At 40.9% G+C, this 20,989-nt stretch overlaps 1 protein-coding gene across 5 annotated transcripts in view; it reads right to left on the reverse strand.

Annotated features, from left to right (window-relative positions):
• Positions 1-20,989, reverse strand: part of LOC130172254 (RNA-binding motif, single-stranded-interacting protein 3-like) — a 167,000-nt gene that overhangs the window by 30,057 nt on the left and 115,954 nt on the right. For all 5 annotated transcript variants that reach the window (XM_056380832.1, XM_056380831.1, XM_056380833.1 and 2 more), the window contains 2 exons: positions 7,478-7,635; positions 6,207-6,286 (listed from right to left, as the gene is read on the reverse strand). In XM_056380832.1, the coding sequence (XP_056236807.1) occupies positions 6,207-6,286; positions 7,478-7,635 (238 nt within the window). The remainder of the gene's footprint in view (positions 1-6,206; positions 6,287-7,477; positions 7,636-20,989) is intronic.

The raw sequence follows: 20,989 nt of genomic DNA on the forward strand, positions 1-20,989 counted from the left end.
TGAAACACAGATTTGTAGTTGTGTGCCGGAATGTGTGTGTGTGTGTGTGTGTACAGGTGAATGCTATGGGGTAAAAAAAAAAGAAGCTTCACCTTAACTGATCTGAACAGGAGTTATCGAACTGTGGCGTGTTGTGTTTAACTGACAGGACATAGGTAGCATGGCTTGTACCATGAAAAGTGGAACACACACTGTTACCACTCCTTGGAACTGCGGGATATTGCAAACTACAGTGGAGCAGCATAGAAACTGTTAAAACTCCTGCAGAGCAAACAAACATATCCATCTCAGTGCTGGTGAGAGGGGCACATGAAAAGAAACAAGAGGTAAAAGAAAATATGGAGGCGGAAGAAACACTCAGATTAAACAAGCTGCACCTGGTTAAGTGCAGGAGATATACAAAATCATGTAGATCTTAGCTTTGATGCTTCTAAGCAAGACACCAGTATGCACTCTTAGCTTAAAAGGGCACAACAGTTTCAGTTTTCACTGTAGGAAGAGAGGGGGTATCATATAAGTGGGACCCAATCCGTCAAATGGGAAAATTCCCATTTAAAATAAAATCCAATCCATTAGCAAGCAACATGGGAAATCATTCAGTTGGAAAATGGGATCCAATCCCCAAATGTGACAAAATGAGGACTCCCTCAGCTGGGCTGAATGGGATGAAATCCTCCTTCTTTTTTTTTTTTCTTGTTTAAGACGCCCAGCATCAAAGAGCTCAAAGCCCTGGGACAGAACAATATGCACTCTGGAGGGTTACTTACTTGTTCAAGCATCACACACGAGAGGAAACTGACTATTTGCTACTGAATTTAAAAATATATATTAGAAAATGTTTATTCATATTGCTGTTAGCACTATATCATTAAAATTTCAATAGCTATGTCTGCTCCAATAAACATAACATTAAGGACTCTGAGCTGAGACGGAGAACTGAGAGTTAGAAGATATTTACACTTAATAAGTTTAAAGGAAATCTGATGATTCCGCCCTCTGTCTTCCTCTCATTTGGCTCTTCCTTACAATGACAATCACTCACCAAACCATTCCCTCAGAGCATCCCCGAGGGAGAGGAAGTTTACTACATTCACTGCATTTTCTCATCATAAACCTAAAGCAACACAAAAGGAACTGGCTCTGAGACAAGTGGGAATAAAATGCATTGATGAAATGACACATTTATTTAGGAAATTAATTCCCCCAAATGATGTGAAGATAGCACCAAATGTCTTTGCAATTTTAAGAACTTGACAGTGTTGATGTGATTTGCTTAGTGCTTCAGAATTATTGCATTTTAACACCCATAGCTATGTTTGAGAGTTGAATAAGTGGCTCCAAATAACACATGTAAGCTGACACCAAGTCTGAAAGTGCAGCCCTGCCATATAATTACACAATCTTTTGCTCAGTACAGCTTTGCTCAATTCTTTCCTCGATTATCAGGAACATCAACTAAAATTCATTTCCCATTTATGAAAGTATTGAACCACTTGAATGGCTGCAATGAATGGGGGCTTAATGCCTCATGATCATACCAGGCATATAAGGCTGCACTCATTTTTAAAAGCCTCCTGATTATTATTGAAACTACAGAGTGATAATGCGCCTTCTCGGAGATCTGCACTCTTTTCATTCTTGTCCTCCGTTTGTCTTCCCATTAGGGGAAGGCAGGACAAAGAGAAATATCAAAGCTACAACAGTTCATCAGATAGTGGGGGAGAGAGACAGAAAAACTGGACAAAAAAGTTACAGAGGGAAGGAAAAAGAAAGGTGCCGTGCCCATTGGGTGAAGCAGAATCAGCAGAGAGATTATATGTGGGACAGAGGTGGTGCAGGGAGAGACAGAATAACTGAAGAGAAAACAAATTAGACATAAAGGGGAAATAAAATAAATTCTTAATAATAAATGGGAATAAAACCGAAATAAATCCTAACTGCAAATTACTTATTATTCGTCTAAGGATTTATTTACATGTGAAAAAGGGGGGAATTGCATGGCTAAAAGTGACCAATTTGACTCTTAAGGTGCTTGCACACCAAATCTTTGGTTCAGTTCAATCAAACTGCATTTGCCCATTTGGTGCGGTTCATTTGGCCTGGTGTGGAAGTTGTCAATCAAACTAAACAACCGCTTCCAGGCAGATACTGGTGTGGATCGTTTATGGAGTGAAAGCTAAATGGACCAACCACAAGATTTTCTGTTAGAAGATATGTGGTTTTAATGTGAATTCAAAAGCTAAATCATCTGCTGATTAAGAGGGGTTGCGAAAGCAATTTTCTAAGCAATCTGCATTAATGTAGAGCCTTTAGGTCTATTTATTCAAGATCCTTTGGTAACCATGGTAATACCTATGCACATCAAAAGCAAGTGTGGGGATTTCCCTTCAATCAGAAAGTGAAACAGAGTTCAAACAGTCTTGAGTTTTTGTCTTACTCCATGGATTTCAGCAGGTCCCCCATAAAAGGACCACACACTGTCCTCCCTTACACACTATCCTCCCATCACTATGTATAACATACAAGGTCCAGTTCCTCAACTAATCATATTCATAATCATTTTGTTCTTCATGAGCTCTTTGTGAACACCAGAGAAGATTGGTGTTAGGATTGATAGGAGTAAAGTTACCAAAAATGCTCAACGCACAGGTTAACTGTCAGTCCTTACAACTTTATGTTTACACTTTGAATGTTATAAATCAGTGTGAAAACAAACCGGACCAGAACCGAAAGACAACAATGTATCTTTTTTTTTTTCCTCCTTGGTGTTGACCAAATGAAGCGAACTACAGCAGTGGAAGCACCCGTAGATCTGGGAGATTTAATACATCAAGCTGTGATAGGAAGTGACATGGTCATGATGAAGCTGTAGAAGACATATGCTCTTTATGGGTGGGTGGTCTCCGTCTCTCCCTCACAGTACGGGGGAAAAACATTATCGAACGAGATGCACACAGAAGACAGAATTCCAACGAATGGTAAATATGCACACTGTTATTACTCGATTTACAACTCACACTGAAACGTCGAATTTACAGGACGGCTCTACTCGCTAAAGGTGATGAGACATTAGCAGTGAACATGTTTTCAGCTAAATTTATCTATGGAGTCCTCAAGCGGTGGACTCACTGCCAACACCTGTGAGAAAGTGAATGTATTCTAGGTATAACATCACCTACCAATGAAGATGATAAAGATCTGTATAAAGTCTGATTATTATCTGGTGCTTTCTGATTGAATAAAAAGGTAAAAATACAGAGAAGCAAGGCTACGTTCAATCTAGATACTCTTTGTCTCAGTGAGGGGATCCAGTGGGAGAAGCAGAAAGCTTGTGGATCAATGGACTTCCTGTTAACTAGGGCTGATGGAAGCTCTGGTCATGTGATCAATGTCTGCATTAATCTTGCGGCTAGAGAGTAAAATATTACTGTTGCCTGTCAATACATCAGCCTGGTTGGACAGACTGCAGTATCAATCAGAGGAAGACACAGGAAGAGGCACAAGCACACATCACTCAATGATACACACACATGCATTAAAGAATTACACCGTTCTAGCACTGCGGGTTTAAAATTTCATAAGACTGAATATGTGGTGTTATTTAAGACAATTAATAGGAGAAATAACGAGACTAACAACAAAACAAAGCACTAATGCCTGTCATCATGACACTGCAACAGCATCGGAAATTCCACAGACTGTCAGTGACACAGAAAACCAGTGACATAAATCAACAGAACCTGGCATTAGATCCGAAAGCACAGTGTGTGTGTGTGTGTGTGTTTTGTGGATCAGTACACAGAGGAGGATCTGTTCTGGCCAGATTTTCCCCATTTCATCGGTTGGCGAGCTCAGAGCAATTTAAGAGGTCAACATACGTTAATACATAGACTCACTCCCACACACACACATACACAAGAGAAAGGGGAAAATGGACACCCCTGGCAAAGACAAGCAATGCATTGCCTTTAATATAAAGGTCAGAGACTGGGCAGGTGTAGAGAGAGTGAGCGTATCTGTGTTTAGTTTTTAAACCTGTATTCATTTATTTCTGGCACCACAAACTGTGTTTGATAACAGTTACTTCTGCACAAATCCAGCAGGTACAGAGCAACGTTAACCATCATTTGGAGTCGTGTTTGCGGCCAATATTCACTCTGGCTTTTTAGATGCTAAATGCTCCACTATGTCCACTATGTCTAACGTTTGGTACTGAGCAGGTAGCATATAGTGGGAATTCAGAGCTTTTTCACTGCAAACAGCTGCTGGCTGCAGACGGAAATGAGGATGATGAGAACTATGAGACCGAACCAAAACTGTATTGCTTTTGTTTGCAACCTTTATTTGAGCTCAGGTGGTCTGCAGAGTTGGGTGATAGTTCTCTGTGGGTTCAAAACTTCGAGTTTACACATTCATAAATAATGAATATGATAACCTGTTGTGGATCAAATGAACTGCAGCAATAATCTGCAACACTGAGTTATTTGGTTTTGTATAACAATATTCACCAAAACAGTTTTCTTTCCAGATATGTCATGGAGTCAAGCTTGTCAAGCGGCACAATAACACAACCATGAAGCTCATGACTCTTTAGTGCGCTGCCAGTCACGGTTGTTATTGTATGAGAAGTTAAGGTTCTGCGTTTCTCACACACACAGACACCACACAGGCTGCAAAGAAAAGCAGCAATGGCTGCCACGATGCATCATTCACTTGCTACCTCAAAGTACAGCAGTGTGTGTGTGTGTGTGTGTGTGTGTGTGTGCGCGCGCGTGCATGTGTGTGTGTGTGTGTGCGTGTGCATGTCCAGGTGAGAAACTGAGTCACCCACCATGCTGTACTTCACAAATCATACTGTCAGGGCACAGGGCAAAGCTCTCTCTGTCTGTCCTTGATTTCCATTCTCTTCAGTGTGGCACACTCCTCTCTCTCTGTATCTGACCCTCCTGTATCTCCATCTCTCCTCCCTCATTCTGTGTCACTTTCAGTTTGGTTCACCCCACCTCACCTTTCTTTTTTTCTCTACCACCGTGTCCTCTCTCTGTTATCTCACTTGTTTCAGTCCCCCTACAAGGCTCTCTCCCTATACACTATATGTTGTTTTCTTCTACACCCACACCCCCTCTTCTCAGCCTCTCTCTTTTTCTCTTCTTCTCCCTCAACCCCATCCTTTTCCCTTCTCTCCTCCCCTCTGTGCTAAAAGGCAGCGAGTTTTTGCTGTTGATTTGGGCGACAATCAGAGACAGATTGTTTGCTTTAGGGGATGTCTGTCTGTGTATGTATATGTGTCTCGTGCCTGTCTCAATGTGTGTCCTGTACAGTGGAGGAATTAATCGCTCAGTCTTTCCTATTACATCAGTTCAAGGTGGTCTAGGGAGTGGGGGAAAGAGAGAGACACAGCAGCAGAGATGACGCTGAAGTATCGCATCGCAATGACACTACGTTGTACACAGACAAATGAAATACCACCAGGCAGAGATGTCCTGATGTGAGAGAACCTTTGAGTTTTTTTACTACAAAAGAAAAATAAAATAAAAAAAGGATAAATATCCCCACTTGATTTGATGTCACACAGTACACATTTGTCTCCTAGTCTGAAACCAAGGCTGCTTTCTCTACAGCATCCATAAAAATCCTATGAGACAAAGATAATGTTAATGCCTCTACAGGAAGATGATAACCCACTTTCCTGAAGCATGAAAAAGAAATGTATAATACTCAAATGGAAAAAGATGCCCTTGTAGAGGAATGTGTTTATATTTCTCCAACTAAGGTACTGAAAAAAAGCATAATTCTTGTATTAGTACCAAACCTCAGGTACTGTATTGTCGGTGACATTAAAAATGTTCTGCCCCTTTCATGCAAGCTGTCCACCTTGCCATAATGTGAACATAACAGCATCATGCTGTGCGTAGCTGATACATGACAAAAAGACTACTGCGTTCTCCACAAGCAAGACACAAAAGACAACTTCCATTGGTATTTTTTATCAAAACATAAACCCCACTGGAAGTGCTTTTAAAGGCTGGCGGGAAACTGAGTTCAAGGTCAAATAATCTTACCTTTGAGTTCAGCAGCCCCTGGTGTTTTTCTGTAGGGTGCTTGAGTATATTATGCTGCACAAATCATACATCTATATGAGCACCCTGACCTATAGACACTGGCTTAGAAAGTACAAAGCGAATGTCTTGGTGATTGACACCTACCTGTCATGCCTGGAGGGGTTTTCAAGAATTTCCCATTGAAATTTTGGATCACCACGTCACACTTCTCTGTCGACTCCATCCTGGATGGAGAGAGAGAGAAAGAGAGAGAGAGAGAGAGAGAGAGAGAGAGAGATAAAGAAACAGGGGCTACTTGAGGACAACCAGCTCTTTGTGTTACTATTCAATGTGTTCAAGACATACTGTGGTTTCATTAAAAAGTGTGCTAATGTGAAAGTACTGTATGTGGATATGAGTGTATGCAAATGTGTCCTACATTGCAGTACATGCATTAAATACCTGCCTGTTTATGCATCATGGGCTTGTTTGTCTGTGTATGCCTGAGCACAGTGCCTTAGGTAGGCTTGAGCATGTGTGCGTGTGTGTGTTTGTGCGTGTGTGTGTGTGTGTGTGTGTGTGTGTTTTTGTGTCTGTGTGTTTTCTATGGGGTTTCCTCTCCTTTGTCCCGGTTTAAAAGCTCCATTCAGTCTGATCTGTTGTGTGTCATGTCCTCTTTGTCTGCCCCTATTCAGCTCCGCTCACCCAATCACAGCTCAATGACTAATTGCCTGCTTGGCAAGCAAAAGCCAGTGTGTGAGTGCATGTGTGTGCGTGTGTGTGTATGCATGCGTGCGTGTGTGTGGGAGAGAAAAACGGTGACTGGAAAGAGAGAGAGAGAGAGGGAGAGAGAAAGATTGTGTATATGTGTGCATGTGGTATGTGAGCATGCATGTGTGTATGTGTGTGTGTGTGTGTGTGTGTATATCTTGGGTTTTCTTCACATTGCCAGTGACCCTGAATGGAGCCCTGACTGCATTCTAATCACTGGCACACTCCACGGTGTAACTGAGAGGACCACACACACACACACACACACACACACACACACACACACACACACACACACACACACACACACACACACACACACACACACACACACACACACACACACACGCATGCACACAGAGGAGGGTGAAGGGGCCAAGGGTAGAGGAATGTGGAGTTGTATCATTAGAGCTGAGTCCTTTACTTGTAAATGGCAGGGAGTCAACTCAGGGTAGCATTGCCTCTAGCAATTATCTAAAACATGAATCTTGACCACAGTGTGATAGTTATGAATCAGTATTATTTTGTCTATTCAGTGATAATACAATAGTTTGTCCAGCAAAGTCTTACATTAAAATAAATCTGGAGCTGATTAATAAATGAAATGTAAAATTTGTCTAACAGTAAGGTGTGTAATGTTTGTGTGCGTGTCTGTCCGTGCCTACCTGGCAAAGCCAACTCCTCTGCTGAGGCCATTGGCGTCCCTCAGTATCCGTGTGGAAATGACGTGACCAAAGGGTTTCAGCATGTTCTCCAGCTCCTGCTCGTCCATGGACACCGGCAGATTGGAGATGTAAAGGTTGGTGGGGTCCTGCTCCTGTTGCTGCGGAGAGAAAAAAGAGTGGTAGAAGATGATTCTTTTGTCTCGCATAAACAAATGTTTCAGCGCCAGCCACAAAATTGCATATTTTAGTCTGGTCTTGGAGAGTTGAGAAGTGATTGGAAATGTGTCTCTGAAGCCTTGAAAATAATCACTGGCATTGGGTCTCACAATGAACACTTGCCCGCCTTGAAGAAAATGAATAAAAAGAATTTAGAGAGAATTAGAATTTACACTGTTTATTATTAATAATTAAAGTTTGCTGATGGTGAAGGGTTGAAATGCTGTCTATCTATCCTCGCTCCAGGAGGATAAATCTAGACACGAGATTGCCCTTGTGCCAAGCAAAACTGTTTTTCTTCCTCTCAAGTATGTAAAAAGCTCAAAATAAAGTAAGAGAAATGAAAGAGTTGACTATTACCCTCCACTAAAAGCTAGTTTTTAGCAGCAGTAAATGCATTAAAGGTTAAGGCTGTGCCATTCGAGCCTTTTATTTCCATATTTATGACTGAACATCCCACTGCAAAATATCTGTGAATTTAACTCAAGTGGCAAACTCTCCTCAAAAGAGGAATAAACATTTCATTGGAAAGACAGCGCACCGGCTTCACACTCAGAACCCCTGAAGCAATAAGGTAACCCCCTCAGGATTCAGAGATGTTAACAGAGCTGCATTAAATTTTTCCACGGGAAGGAGGGAACATCCATTTAATGTGCCTCTCAGTTAGTTAGACTAGTATACTTCAATTATTTTCGTTATGTTTGGCAGCACTTCATTGAATTGATCCTCTGCAGGAGTGTGGATGTTTTTGTGTGTGTGTGTGTGTGTAACTACAGTGCTTACAAATTATAGAGGGATGGAAGCAGGGGAGGGTTTGATGAAGGGTGCTCTAGTTTACACAAACTTGCTATTGACAAAGAAAGAAAAAGAGGTATAATACACTTACATTCTACAAATATAACTGCATTTTTTTTTTTATAATTTCATTAAAATACTAACATATAAAAGAACTGCATTGGCTGCGTCTCTCTTCTATGCTGTAAAGATGTTTATGTATAAACATGTATATGCATGCAACACAGTACATTTCTTCTTTACAATCTGTGACCAGATGTTGCTGGAAGTCTTTTCTTCATATCGTATATCATTTATGTTCCTCTCGTTTCATGTGCACGATCCCAGACGTCAGACACATAAGTAATCCTGTGCACTGACATGCCGCTGGAATGGGAAATGGTTCCTACATTTGATTCCACTGTTGTCATGAAAATGAGCCAAATACTGTGAGTGCATATCATATTGTGTGTCCTGTGCTGCATACCTCAAACTACATCGTAAGACTCCAACACGTTTAGTTTGATTTTTGTACTAAGGCAAACAACAATATACTATATGTGTGTGTGTTGTTGGGTGAATACTTGTGTGTATCTGTGCCCAAAAAAAGCTGCCCTATGTGGCTCATTTTGAACCTAAACATTTCCTTTATCCGCGGAGGATTTTCCTTTGCATGCACCAGAGCCGTATGATTCCAAGTGTGGGAGTTCCGAGTCTGGCTGACTGTGACCAAAGCCATCTATGTAGTCAGTGACTCAGAGTAAGCAGAACAGCCTCAGTGAAGGAGTCTGAAATATTTACCTTTCTTTCTAAGTTTGAATATCTCTCTTCGTCAGCAGGGATTTTCCTTTGGCAGAGTGTCCAACACACAGAGTGGCACAGTTGTCTTCCCACACAGGGCAACTGGCTTTGAATGTAATCTTTTATATTTGTGTACATGCTGGTGTGTGTGTGTGTGTGTGTGTATTTATGCAAGCAGTGACAGATGAAAGCAGCAACATCAAATGCATAGAGTCATATCTAACAGCTGTGGAATCTGTCATTGATCTTAGAATCATCTTCCTTGCAACAAATCAGTGTAAACTATAGTTTCATTGCTTCTCAACACACTCCTCATTAAAATGATCATTAATAGAATAATTTTCCAGTCTGTCTTAAAACATCAGTCAGATGCTAATGTGGACACCTAAACAGGTTTTGCTAGCTGTAGTCATTCCTCCCGTGCGAACTGGCAACTAATAACCTTGCTAATGTTCTTTCAGGGTCAGTGATGGAGGACAAAAATCAGCAGTCCTCATTCTGGGCAAAAAATTTATTAAAAAATTTACCGGAAGCTAATATGAGGCTTTGGTTATCTTCCAAAGCTACAGTCTTTTTAGTGTAAAATTCCATGTTTATGTTACTGTCCTTCCACTTAGCTCAGAATAGAAACACCTTCTGTGGGAAAAAAGAGGCAATTTCCCACAGAAAAGGCTTTGGAAAATATCCACTTGATTCTGCTGACACAGACTGCTGAAGCCTCATATTAGCTTAAGATTTATCGCTTATATCACAGGAGGAACGATTATGACAAGCAACACCTGTTTTAAAGCTCATATTATACTACTGTGTATTGTTTTTGCTGGAGCACAGTCCAATGGGGCAATCATTCAAGCCTTCAAAACTGAAAACAGGAAGTTCAAAATGTAATAAACGTGTCTACACGCTCTATTGATAAAAATTGCAAGCTATTCTTCTCAGGAGTGTGTTAGGGTTTTACTAACCGTGTCGAGTCAGAAGATACAGACATATCTATAACTATACTGTGAGCTTCCTGTTGATGTAATCAAGATATACTGAGACATAAGCTGCGGCAAGGCCTGTGTGGACAAACAGGAAAATTATATAAGAGAAACCTTAACGATAAAAATAAGAGCTTTACGGCACAATTATGTTAACATTCAACAGTGAAACACTGTCTCAAGCTACTAAGGCTAAAGCTAATAAAGGCACCATTGGACATCCAAGGAATTCAGTGGAGGACTCACTGGTGAAACTCAAAGACATCCATCGCCATGTCACACTCTTACAAGTCTCTGAGCTTTTGTCATTCAAGCAAATTAGCTCCAGAGTACTCCTGAGGCTACGCTCTGCTGCGCTTTACACTCTTACTGCGGCTGTGGACTTTGTCATTACCAACAATAACTTGCTCATCTAGACACAAAGGAATTTCAGTTTTCAATCTAGAGTTACTCTGTATGTAGCAGAATTTCCCCTGACTGTCTATGGAGGCAGCACTCACAGAATCCTCTTCTCCCTTCTTTTTTTGTTTGAAAGCCATAAAAAGATTAAATGGTAAAACAGAAGATTTCCTATCCCTGTGGTCAATGTGGTTACAAGCTAATTTCATCCAAAGACAATACGTCTTAAACAAAATCTCACAGTGGTTTGCCCAATTTCAGCTAAAAGTGGGTCAGCTGTTTTGTTTCTGCACACATTTTCCGTGCAGCTTGCAGTTACTGTAACAAGGGAAATGAATGCAGATTTGTGTGAACAAGAGGGATGCCATAACCTCTCCTCCACTCCTCTGGTTGCTGATTATGATACATGTCCGTGTTGTCTATTCCACTGCCTGAAAATCCCTCGTTTTCTTTGTATGATTTGGGAATCAGACTTGGGAATCAAGAGTGAGATGGGTACAAAATTAACAGGGACATCATGGTGGGTTACTGAAATCACATTACTCCACCTGACCATCTCTAGACACAGTTGGCTGTAAAACACATTTATTTGCACAAGTACATTTGGGATATGAGCTGAAGTGTTTTGGAGCACCCGCATGTGAATGAACTCTGCTTGACTTTGCTCAAAGTTGTGGTTTGCACAAAGTTATTTCTCAGTGATCTCTCACTCTGCATGTTGCAAATGACTCACATCTCTCTCTCTCTCTGTCCCCTCTCTTTGTCTCTCTGCCTCTTTGTCTCTCCCCCCCGCCCCACCCCCCCTCTCTCTGTAACATCTGTCATGAGCTGGAAACAGCTTCACACCAACTGTGCCTCTCCCTGACGGTGTAGCCTGCCAGCGAGTCAGCCTGTGTTTTCAGCCCCATTAAACCTCATTTCTGCATCATTATAGCAGGTCTGTGCCTCTTATCATGCTACTTCCCGGTTACCTTGCAATGCCACAACACCTGCTGGAGAGCTAGAGGGTAAAGAGAGGGCAAAGCACTGGTTAAATAGCTGTGAAAAACACCGGCTGAGTCTATATGCTAGATGGATGGATATGAGGTGAGACGGGTACTTGAATGTCACATTTCTTTGCAATCCCGCTTGCATCTCAAATAGCAACACTCCACATCAGAAAATGACACAACGCGGCCCCTCACAACCCTGAGCAGCAATGAGTGGTTATTAAAAATGGATGGATGGAAAGATGAGGAAAAGCTAAGTGAAGCCATAGGCAGGGAGATGCCTCGGAAACAACTAGCGGGGCACTTTCATAAAGAAGCAGTGTATGATTAGGGAAATCTGACTTTCTGTTCATTATGTGTTGACTCCCTCCATTTACCATTCCAGCTTGTCTTTCACTTAATCCTGCTCATTTCCTCTTTTAATCCATCTATTCTTCCCTCTCCTTTGCCCTCCTTCAGCCCACCTCCTCTCTAACCTCAACTTCCTCCTTTCTCATGCTCACCCTCACCCTCCTCCTCTTGTCCTTTCCTTTTTTACCTACTTGCTATTCGCCCCTCCTTCTCCTCAGATTAAAACCTAATCTCCTATAATGGTAGCCTTGCTGTCTAAAATGCTATCTGAATGCTTAATTAATATTTAAAGAGCAGAATTTTTCTCCTCGCCCTTCACATCCTTCTTTTCCTTTCCCTCTTTACTCTTTTTCCACGTCTTCCATTTGCCTCTTCATACCATCCACATCTTTACTTTCCCTCATTTCCATTCACCCCTCGCCACCATCTCTTCCTCTCTCTGCATTTCTGCCTTCCTCCATCTTCTTCTTCCTCAAGCCAAGTTCTAATCTTTCATAATGATTGTCTGGGTATCTAAACGCTCTCTAACGGCTTAATCAATACTTAATGAACATGCCATAAATACTTCATGAACCTTAAACCTAGAAATCCCCAGGGTTTCATTAGACATGGAGATATACACTTTTCTCCATCTTCATGATGGCTGGAGGCTCAGTGAAATCAACACTGGATAGTGATTACCTCATCATTTAATGCTCCGGTCAGTTCATATTATTAGGCATTGTGTTAGCTAGACTCGTGTTGTAGACGGAGGGCACAAAAACTTCACACAAATGTCAAAGTAAGATGTTATTTTGATCAGTTATACATATGCTGTATGTTCTTTCAATTACTCTGGTTTTAACACACCACACACGTCAAATCGCTTGTATGTACAGTATATTTTCAGTCCGTCTGCTGCATGGCTCCACTACTTTGCCTGTTATGTGGGTTTTGTGAGTGCATTAGGAAAAAAAATGGAAATATTTAGACATGATCAAAATTCCTGAAGCATTGCTGCATGTTTCAGCCAGCTAAAGGCCACTGTATTGTCACTGTTCTTGCAAGTTCAGAGATTCCAGAGCATGTGGATGTACAGTGTACGAGAAGAGCCACAGCTTGTTATTTCCTCTATATATTTGTGTGTTGAACGTCTCCAGAGAATTGGGTTTAATGCGCCATAATACAAAAAGGGCATGGACTTTATCTCGCTTGTCCCATCCTTTCAACTTCCAAGAAATAACAACTTTTCAAGCAGAAAAAGAAAACACTAAGATTGATCCATGCACATGTAAATTCTCCACCAGCTTTTTTTGCTATAGTTAATTGGCTACAAAGGTCATTTAGCTTAGCTAACCTTTAAAAGACTGAGCTAACACTCAAGGATCATTAAAATTGAGGTTATAGGCTTTTCAAGTGATGGCATACTTATGAAAATATTCAGAAGCAGAGAAGCTGTTTTCCACTCTGTGGCTCTCTAGCGGCTGTGAAGTGGCAAAGAAACACTGACTATTCAAAGAAATGGCATCACATTTGACTAAGTGAGAGACTGACTATGTTTCAATGTTTAATTCAATTTCGTGACGGGCAGAACGTTTTTCCTCCCTCTGGCTTCCAACACTGCCTGCGTCTTCACACTCTGCATGACTCATTTAAAGCAATAAGAGAGGCCTGTCTTGATAATGGGGAGTGCACGCTCACGTATGCGCACGCGCACACACAGTTCTCACATTCTCTAGTCACACATGCAGTTATTACTAAATTCAACCATTAATTTAGGTTTGCCCCCCCCCCACTCTCGCCCTTTTGTGCCTTTGCATTCCTCTCTTTCTCATTGCAGTTTTAACATGGCTTCTTCCCTTCTCATCCCTTTCTTTTCCTTTTTTTCCCTCACACTGTCTCTGCTGTGTGTATTTAAAGGCCAGTAATTCATCACAGAGTCGGAGAAGAGTGCAGTCCCTGCTGCACACCGGTGTGCAGGCTGCTTGTCTGCCAGCCGTCCAGAGCTGGAATCAATCACCCAATTCTGAGACACTGAAACCATCAGGGAGGGTCAGACACAGATAGACGAGAGGGAGACACACACACAAAGAGAAAGCTAGATGGAGGGAGAGAGAGTGTAGGTGAACATGCAGAAAGACAGAAAAGCTTTGGATGGATTAAGTAAACATTTCCTGGCCTGAATACAAATCAAAATGCTGCGTAAATTGATTAAATCACTTTCCCTTGTATGTGATTTGAAATAAAAAAAAAGATGGATGGAATATGGATATATTCATACATAGCTAGACTAAACAATGTCCTAGCCTGATTGTAATTTCACATCTGTCGTGCTGTTTTTTTCATTTTTTTGTTGTGGATATACTTGTTTATTCTTCAGCCTGACCACACAAACACAACTTATGAGTGTGGGCCTGATTCCTAACAGCTGAGTAGTAGTGGTGTCATTTCCTGTGGTTATGTGGTTGTTGTTACTTCTTTATGGCTCAGTCCTGAACCTTTTTTTTGCCAAAAAACCCCAGTTAGACTTATTGAAAAATACATAATCTTTTTTATCTTGTGGGGATCCACTAGAAACAGGCCTGTGATCCATTTTTGGTTTAAGATTGCAAAATTGTCTTACTGGTAAAATTTCCGAACTTCCACTGTGGGAAGCCAATTAAAATGCATTTTTGAAGATTTGTACCACAAAATATGAAACACGTGTTTATGGTGATAGTTCGCAAAACACATCCTGGTTGTGTCCCTCACAACACAGAGGGCCTTAGGTTAAACTCTTAAGATGCTAAGGCAACCAACCATGCCAAGGCACTGCTGTAACACACAAAAAGCCATGTAGAGGGATTACAGACACACACACACGCCTACGCATAATAGGCACGATGCCTAAAAAACAGATTCAGTGTGTACAGTACATACACATCCTGCCCTCTCCAGCGCTCTTTCTTTTCTCCCTCTTCTCTTCTGTAGCACTGAATGCTGTAATCAATGCTAATGGGACTCAGCTGTTGGCCAGTCTAATTACCTGGAATGCAGACGGATGATCTGGGAGACAGGCCTACACGCACACACACATGCACACACACATGCACGCACACACACATGCACACACACACACACACACACACACACACACACACACACACACACACACACACACACACACACACACACACACACACACACACACATTTTATATTTGTGCACCTGCTACTCAAATAAATGTGTGTGTAAATGTCAGGATGTGCTTGTTTGTATGTGGTGTGTGTTTCTGTGCGTTAAAGGAGTAAACAGAAAATGATCACGTGCACATGAAGCCATGCATTTGTTGAAGGTCAATAAAAACTCAGGCAAAAATGTCCATTCCTTCTCTGAGTCGGGAATTCCCAGGGAGTAGCCTGGCTGAGAAAAGCACAATGTTAAATTTACACAAAACCTCCCTGGTCTTTATTTTTCTGTTTTTTATTAACTGAATCATTCTAGTTGTTTTCAACCTGGGTCGTACTTTTCCATCACCTTCCTATGTGCTGTTTACATCTAACCACATTCTCAGCCATTTGGCAAAGACTGAAAAGGTGAGGTGGATGGAGTTTAAAACAATCAGTCAGGGTCGACGCGAAAGCGACAAAAAAAACCTTGACTGGAAATTCAAAATCATTTATTTTAAGAGAGACTTTTTAAACACTTTCAATGGCAGAGCTATGACAGAGAAGCATGTCAAGTGCTCGAAAATTCATTATACAGGGATGAATAACTTGTACCTTTTAGAGTTCAGACAGAGCTGATTGAAATGCTGTCCAGAATGTAAGACATCCAACAACAACACAGACTTCCTGGCTTTCGAGACAACAATAGTACATCCCATCCACATATCCAATTTGTGCATATTAAAGAACTTGGAAAAAATGTTGAGTAGACTTGAATGTTCGTTAAATAAGAGGGATTTTAAAACAAATCTCTCTAATGTCTGATAAATTTGAGGCGGTGTCAGCCTGATGTCGTAGTGTCTGCCTGAGGAGAGAGCAGGCTTCAGGGAAATCCTTGCTCTAAATGATTAATGGAGTCTGGAACCAAGGAGGGGAGTCTCTGACTCTGCAGGTACACACCCTGTTGACGCCTGTGAGACAGAGAATTGTGTGTGTGTGTTTGTGCATGTGTGTGTGTATCATCACAGTGAAGACTGTTTCATGGCAGTTCAGAGAGACTCATTAATGATGGCAACTACAAGAGCTTATGAACATACAAAAAAGAAAACATACACACAAATAAACAGAGGTGTCACACAGGACTGAGATGATCAAGGCAGGCGCAAGGGAGGATGAAGGGATGGATAAATGGAAATTAAAGAGATTACAAAAGGAGGTTAGGAAGAGATGAGAACAATAAAACAGAAAGTCTGATTTGTCAAATGTATCATACAGCAGCATAGTTGTAATATGAGTTAAAACCCATATTGTGTAATATTTCAGTAGCTATATTTATATCATACTATATTTACACTATATTTATGTCAGTTTTCTACAGAGCTATAAAATGCTGTACAACAAACTGCATGAAGTACAATAAAGGGAAGTTATGAAAAGAAAATATATAAAGGTTAAACATAATGCAGCTGTTATAGGGGTAGTTCAAAAGGTACCTGATAAAAATAGAATGTATTTATATGAAGGGAAGTTTTAAGAAATTTCAAAAGTTGGTTGTGATTTCACCTGATTTTGTTCAGGAAAAGAGTTCCACCTTTGGTAACAAGGTGAGTTGTAGGATCGATTGAGCAGTTTGCAGCAGCAGCAGTTTGACCCTGCAGTTCCTTAGATGTCAACCAAAATGTAGAATAGACATTAACACTTATCGACAGTGAGGAAAGAGACCTATGAATCAGTACAATTTGACCTTGTCTCAGAATTAGTTAAACACCAAGCAGCAGGACTGTAAACGTCCACCAAAAATACATAATTAGTTAAAAGCATGCACGACTTTTGCAAGAAATATAGCAGTTCAAAATGATTCGGCTATTGTTGAAGAAAAAAAGACTGCATTCCTTTAGCCACTTGTTTGTCACTAGAAATGTTAAAGAAAAATATTACTACACTCTTACAAAAACCCAGATTGTGCTTTACATTGACTGATTATCCACGGTGATATAAAGTGGTATATCATCTGTGTAGAAAGATGAAATAGATCATGTGTCTGTCTTTTATGAGGCCCAATAGCAGAATAGATGAAAAAAAGAAAGAGAAATAAAAAGAACAAAAATTAATCCCTTGGGAAAGTCACACGAAGCAGCTCAGAGCTGGAAGAAGTCTTTATAATGACAAGGAAACCTCTCTAAACAAGGTAGCATGAAATTATTCATGAGCCTGGAAGAGTCCTTAATGCCAATATATTTTTTAGGCAATCAGTTAGAATGGTCAGTGGACTCAAATGTAAGGGTAAAACGAAAATAGATGGAAGAGTCAGCTTTAAGGAATAAATCATTGGTTACCTGAATGTTTAGGTGCTGCGTTCCATTATTGTTCTTATCAGTAATACACATCGTTCTACTTGGAATAGATGTTTGTACAGATGTTTCTCATACTTCTGGGTCAGTTTTGTGATTTGGTGCTGCACCTTCTTATTCTCTATGATAAACAAACCTGAATGTCATGTGGTTTCTTTTATTTGACTCAATGATGTCATCATAGCTCCTTTTTATATCAAAAGTAGGCATCAGTTTTATGTGTCTACAGCCTCTTGCTAAAGACTCCATTTTGTACAGCAGTGGTATTTCTGCTTTATTGGATAGTATCCTGTAGAGAGTGTCAGAGAATGTGGGGGAGAGAGGATGAGAAACGGTCAGCTGGTCAAGAGCAAGACTCAAACCTTGTAGTCCTGGTAGCGTGGTCTGCAGCCTACACTGTGACCATGCACTACGTGCTCTAACAGATTAAAGCAAGTTCAGCTCTGCTCCTAAAATGACTCGCATACAGTATTACCTCTTCCATCCCTCTCTCTTCTCCTTTCACCGAACTACTCTTTGATTGTCTGCCTGTATCAGAGCATTTCATTAGAAGAATGCAATAAACCAGAGGGCCTACTGGATTGCTGGATTATCATTGAGGAAGCACTTTCTCGGATAAGGGAAGAAAAAATTAATAAAGAAAGTTTTTAGACAAACTTATTGAATGAAGTTTTTTTTTTTTTCGTTTCTAGCTTCTTTTTTTTCCCCTACTAATGGCATGTGGCTTGTCCTCAGACAAATCATTGGAAAATGAGGTTAAGAGCCACAGCTAGAGAGAAAACAAATTAAAAGGAAACTGCAAAATTAAAAAAGTTCTGAAAAAGTGCAGGGGAGGAGTAGGTTTGTGCTCTTGGCACTACAGTGATTAAAACATAAAGCACTGGCTCAGACACAAGAATCACATCGGCTCAGAGGGAAGAAAGAGGCGCGTTCGATTGTACCAGAAGATTGAGTTTTTTTTCCACTGTGTCATGTTGCATACTGTACATGCATGAGTAGGAGGAAACACTGTTTGAAAACATGTGTAGGAAAATAAAAAAGTAATCTCAGATTCAAATTTTACGCAGCTTATTGGTGATTGGAGCACAAAACCCAGATTGCATCTATTATATCCCGCATTTGAACATTTATGGATTTTCAAAACAAGTCGTCTGGAGGGTAAGCACAGATAAGTCCGTGATAGAGTGTAAATTATTAAAGCTTTAAGGGAAAGGCTACAACCTTATTCTCACCTTAACTGCATTGCAGTAAAGGGCTAAAAATGAGACTGTCATGTCATCCAAGGGCATATAACACTTGGAGCACTTTTAAAAGTTATACAAGCTGGTTGACTTGCTGTATAACAGAGAGCTAAGCTGCCCATGTCCACCCACACCTTCTGCTGGCCTCGGCTATAAAGTCCTGGAGGAGAGGAGCACTGGTTTACACTTCAATAAAAGCCCTTTTTCATCAACTTTGCTGTTCTCCTAGCATCTGAGAATATGTGCGCTCTAAGATGTGCTCTAAGAATGACCTGAGTGTAATCAAAATAAAGGCAATAATAAAAAAAAAAAAAAATCAAGTTTAAATTTTCACCACAATTTTAAAGACTTAATTTTCATATCTGTGAAATATATTCTGTTTGGGTCATATTTCACAAAAACCACCAATAATTCATGGTAAAGCTTCACTTTCTCACCTACTTCCCAGGACTGATCATTTTTCTATGAGAGGCCACTGAGCAGCAGCAGGAGTTGCAGGTTAAATTTGCTCAAGGACGCTAACCTGTGGTTGTTGAAGCGCTAAGTCCAAGTTGTTTTCCCTCGACACATTTTCCCTGTGACTCAGAGGCTCCAAACCAGAGACCGTAAGACTCAAATCTGCATCTCTCATTTCTTATTTAATCATCTAAAATAGCTGTTACAGTTTTATTCACCTTGTACCACCACCGCTGATGCTCTTGTGTCTTCATCATTTTAAACACATTCTCTAAGAGGGATTTGTTGGATTTAACAATGTATCGATTTAACAACAACAACTTCACGTGTACTTGGTTGATTTTCACACAGTGTAATATGAGTGACTGAGCAGCCATGTCGGGTTTGGTGCATTCTCTGCCTCCAATACAAACGCACGCACGCACACACACAGACACACGCACACACACAGACACACACAGACACACACGCACACACACAGACACACACAGACACACACAGACACACACACACACACACACACACACACACACACACACACACACACACACACACACACACACACACACACACACACACACGTGTGCATTCTGTGTGAATTGCGCTTCCACCTGATACTATTTCATCCTGATCAATGCCTTTGTCCTACAGATCCAAAGCTTGAAAGCCGTGGCCTGTTGCCATGGTTATCTCTATTTGAAACCGGAGGGATTAACCTCCAGGGGGATGGCTTGGGAGAGAGAGAAAAGGAGACAGAGAGAGGGATGAGAGAGAACAGCAAAACAAGGGAAAAGAGGAGAGAAAAACAGCTACAGGTGAGATAAAGTCAAACCAACAATATATACATTATATATATGTGTGTGTGTGTGTGTGTGTGTGTGTGTGTGTGTGTGTATAGGCCTATATATAGATAAACAGATAGATACAGAGACAGAGAGAAAGAGATCAAAACAAGTAGGACAGATAGAGGAAAAAGGGATAAAAGTGGGAGTGAAAGTGACTGAGGTTAGGGGTTGAGGAGGTGAACAGGTTGCTAAGTCCTTCTTGTGCACTGTCTTGTGTATAACACAATCACTCAACAATATACAACCCCAGTATTTCAACAATATAAAAAAATAGCCAAACAGAAAAACCGTTATGTTTGTGGCTTTATTTATCTCAACTATGTTGCCAACTTTATTCCCTTCTTAAATTTTGGTTTGGTTTGGTTTGGTTTGGCTCGGCTTGGTTTGTTTTGGCCATGCAGAAACCACTGGCATAAAATCCAAAACTAAATATTGGGATTCTCTCATCGGCTGTCGTTATGCTTTATTATGAAAAACAATAAAACGCAGCAAACGATCCTATTTCTCAAACACAAGTGTGTGAGTTTGAACCCCAGCCCTCTGGTTGAAGAACAGTGTCTGTGCTACAGGCGACGCATTCAAAGCAACATGTCACAACATGAAGCGGAATTCATTTAATATGCTGGCAGAAAATAAAAGCATGTAAACTGTACCAGTTTTGCATCAGAAGGTGGCTTTTTGAAGATACAAGTTCTTTGCAGTGTGCAGACTCTCTGAAGATGTGCTTGTGATGTGGTGCTCAGATGAGAGAGCAGAGATTTTCTCGCCGTCTTTAGATGTCGGGACGAGGGCACAGTGGGGCCAGCTGACAGCTTGGCGGACCAAGGTTATTCACTTTTAGAAAGGGAAAACCAGCCTGAGTCAGCAGATACTAAAGGGCAGTCTCACACACACACACACACACACACACACACACACACAACACACACACACACCACACACACACACACACACACACATGCAAAGACATGGACATCTAACCGT

This window comes from Seriola aureovittata, chromosome 7 (genome assembly GCF_021018895.1).
Source record: "Seriola aureovittata isolate HTS-2021-v1 ecotype China chromosome 7, ASM2101889v1, whole genome shotgun sequence".
NCBI classification, from domain to species: Eukaryota; Metazoa; Chordata; class Actinopteri; order Carangiformes; family Carangidae; genus Seriola; species Seriola aureovittata.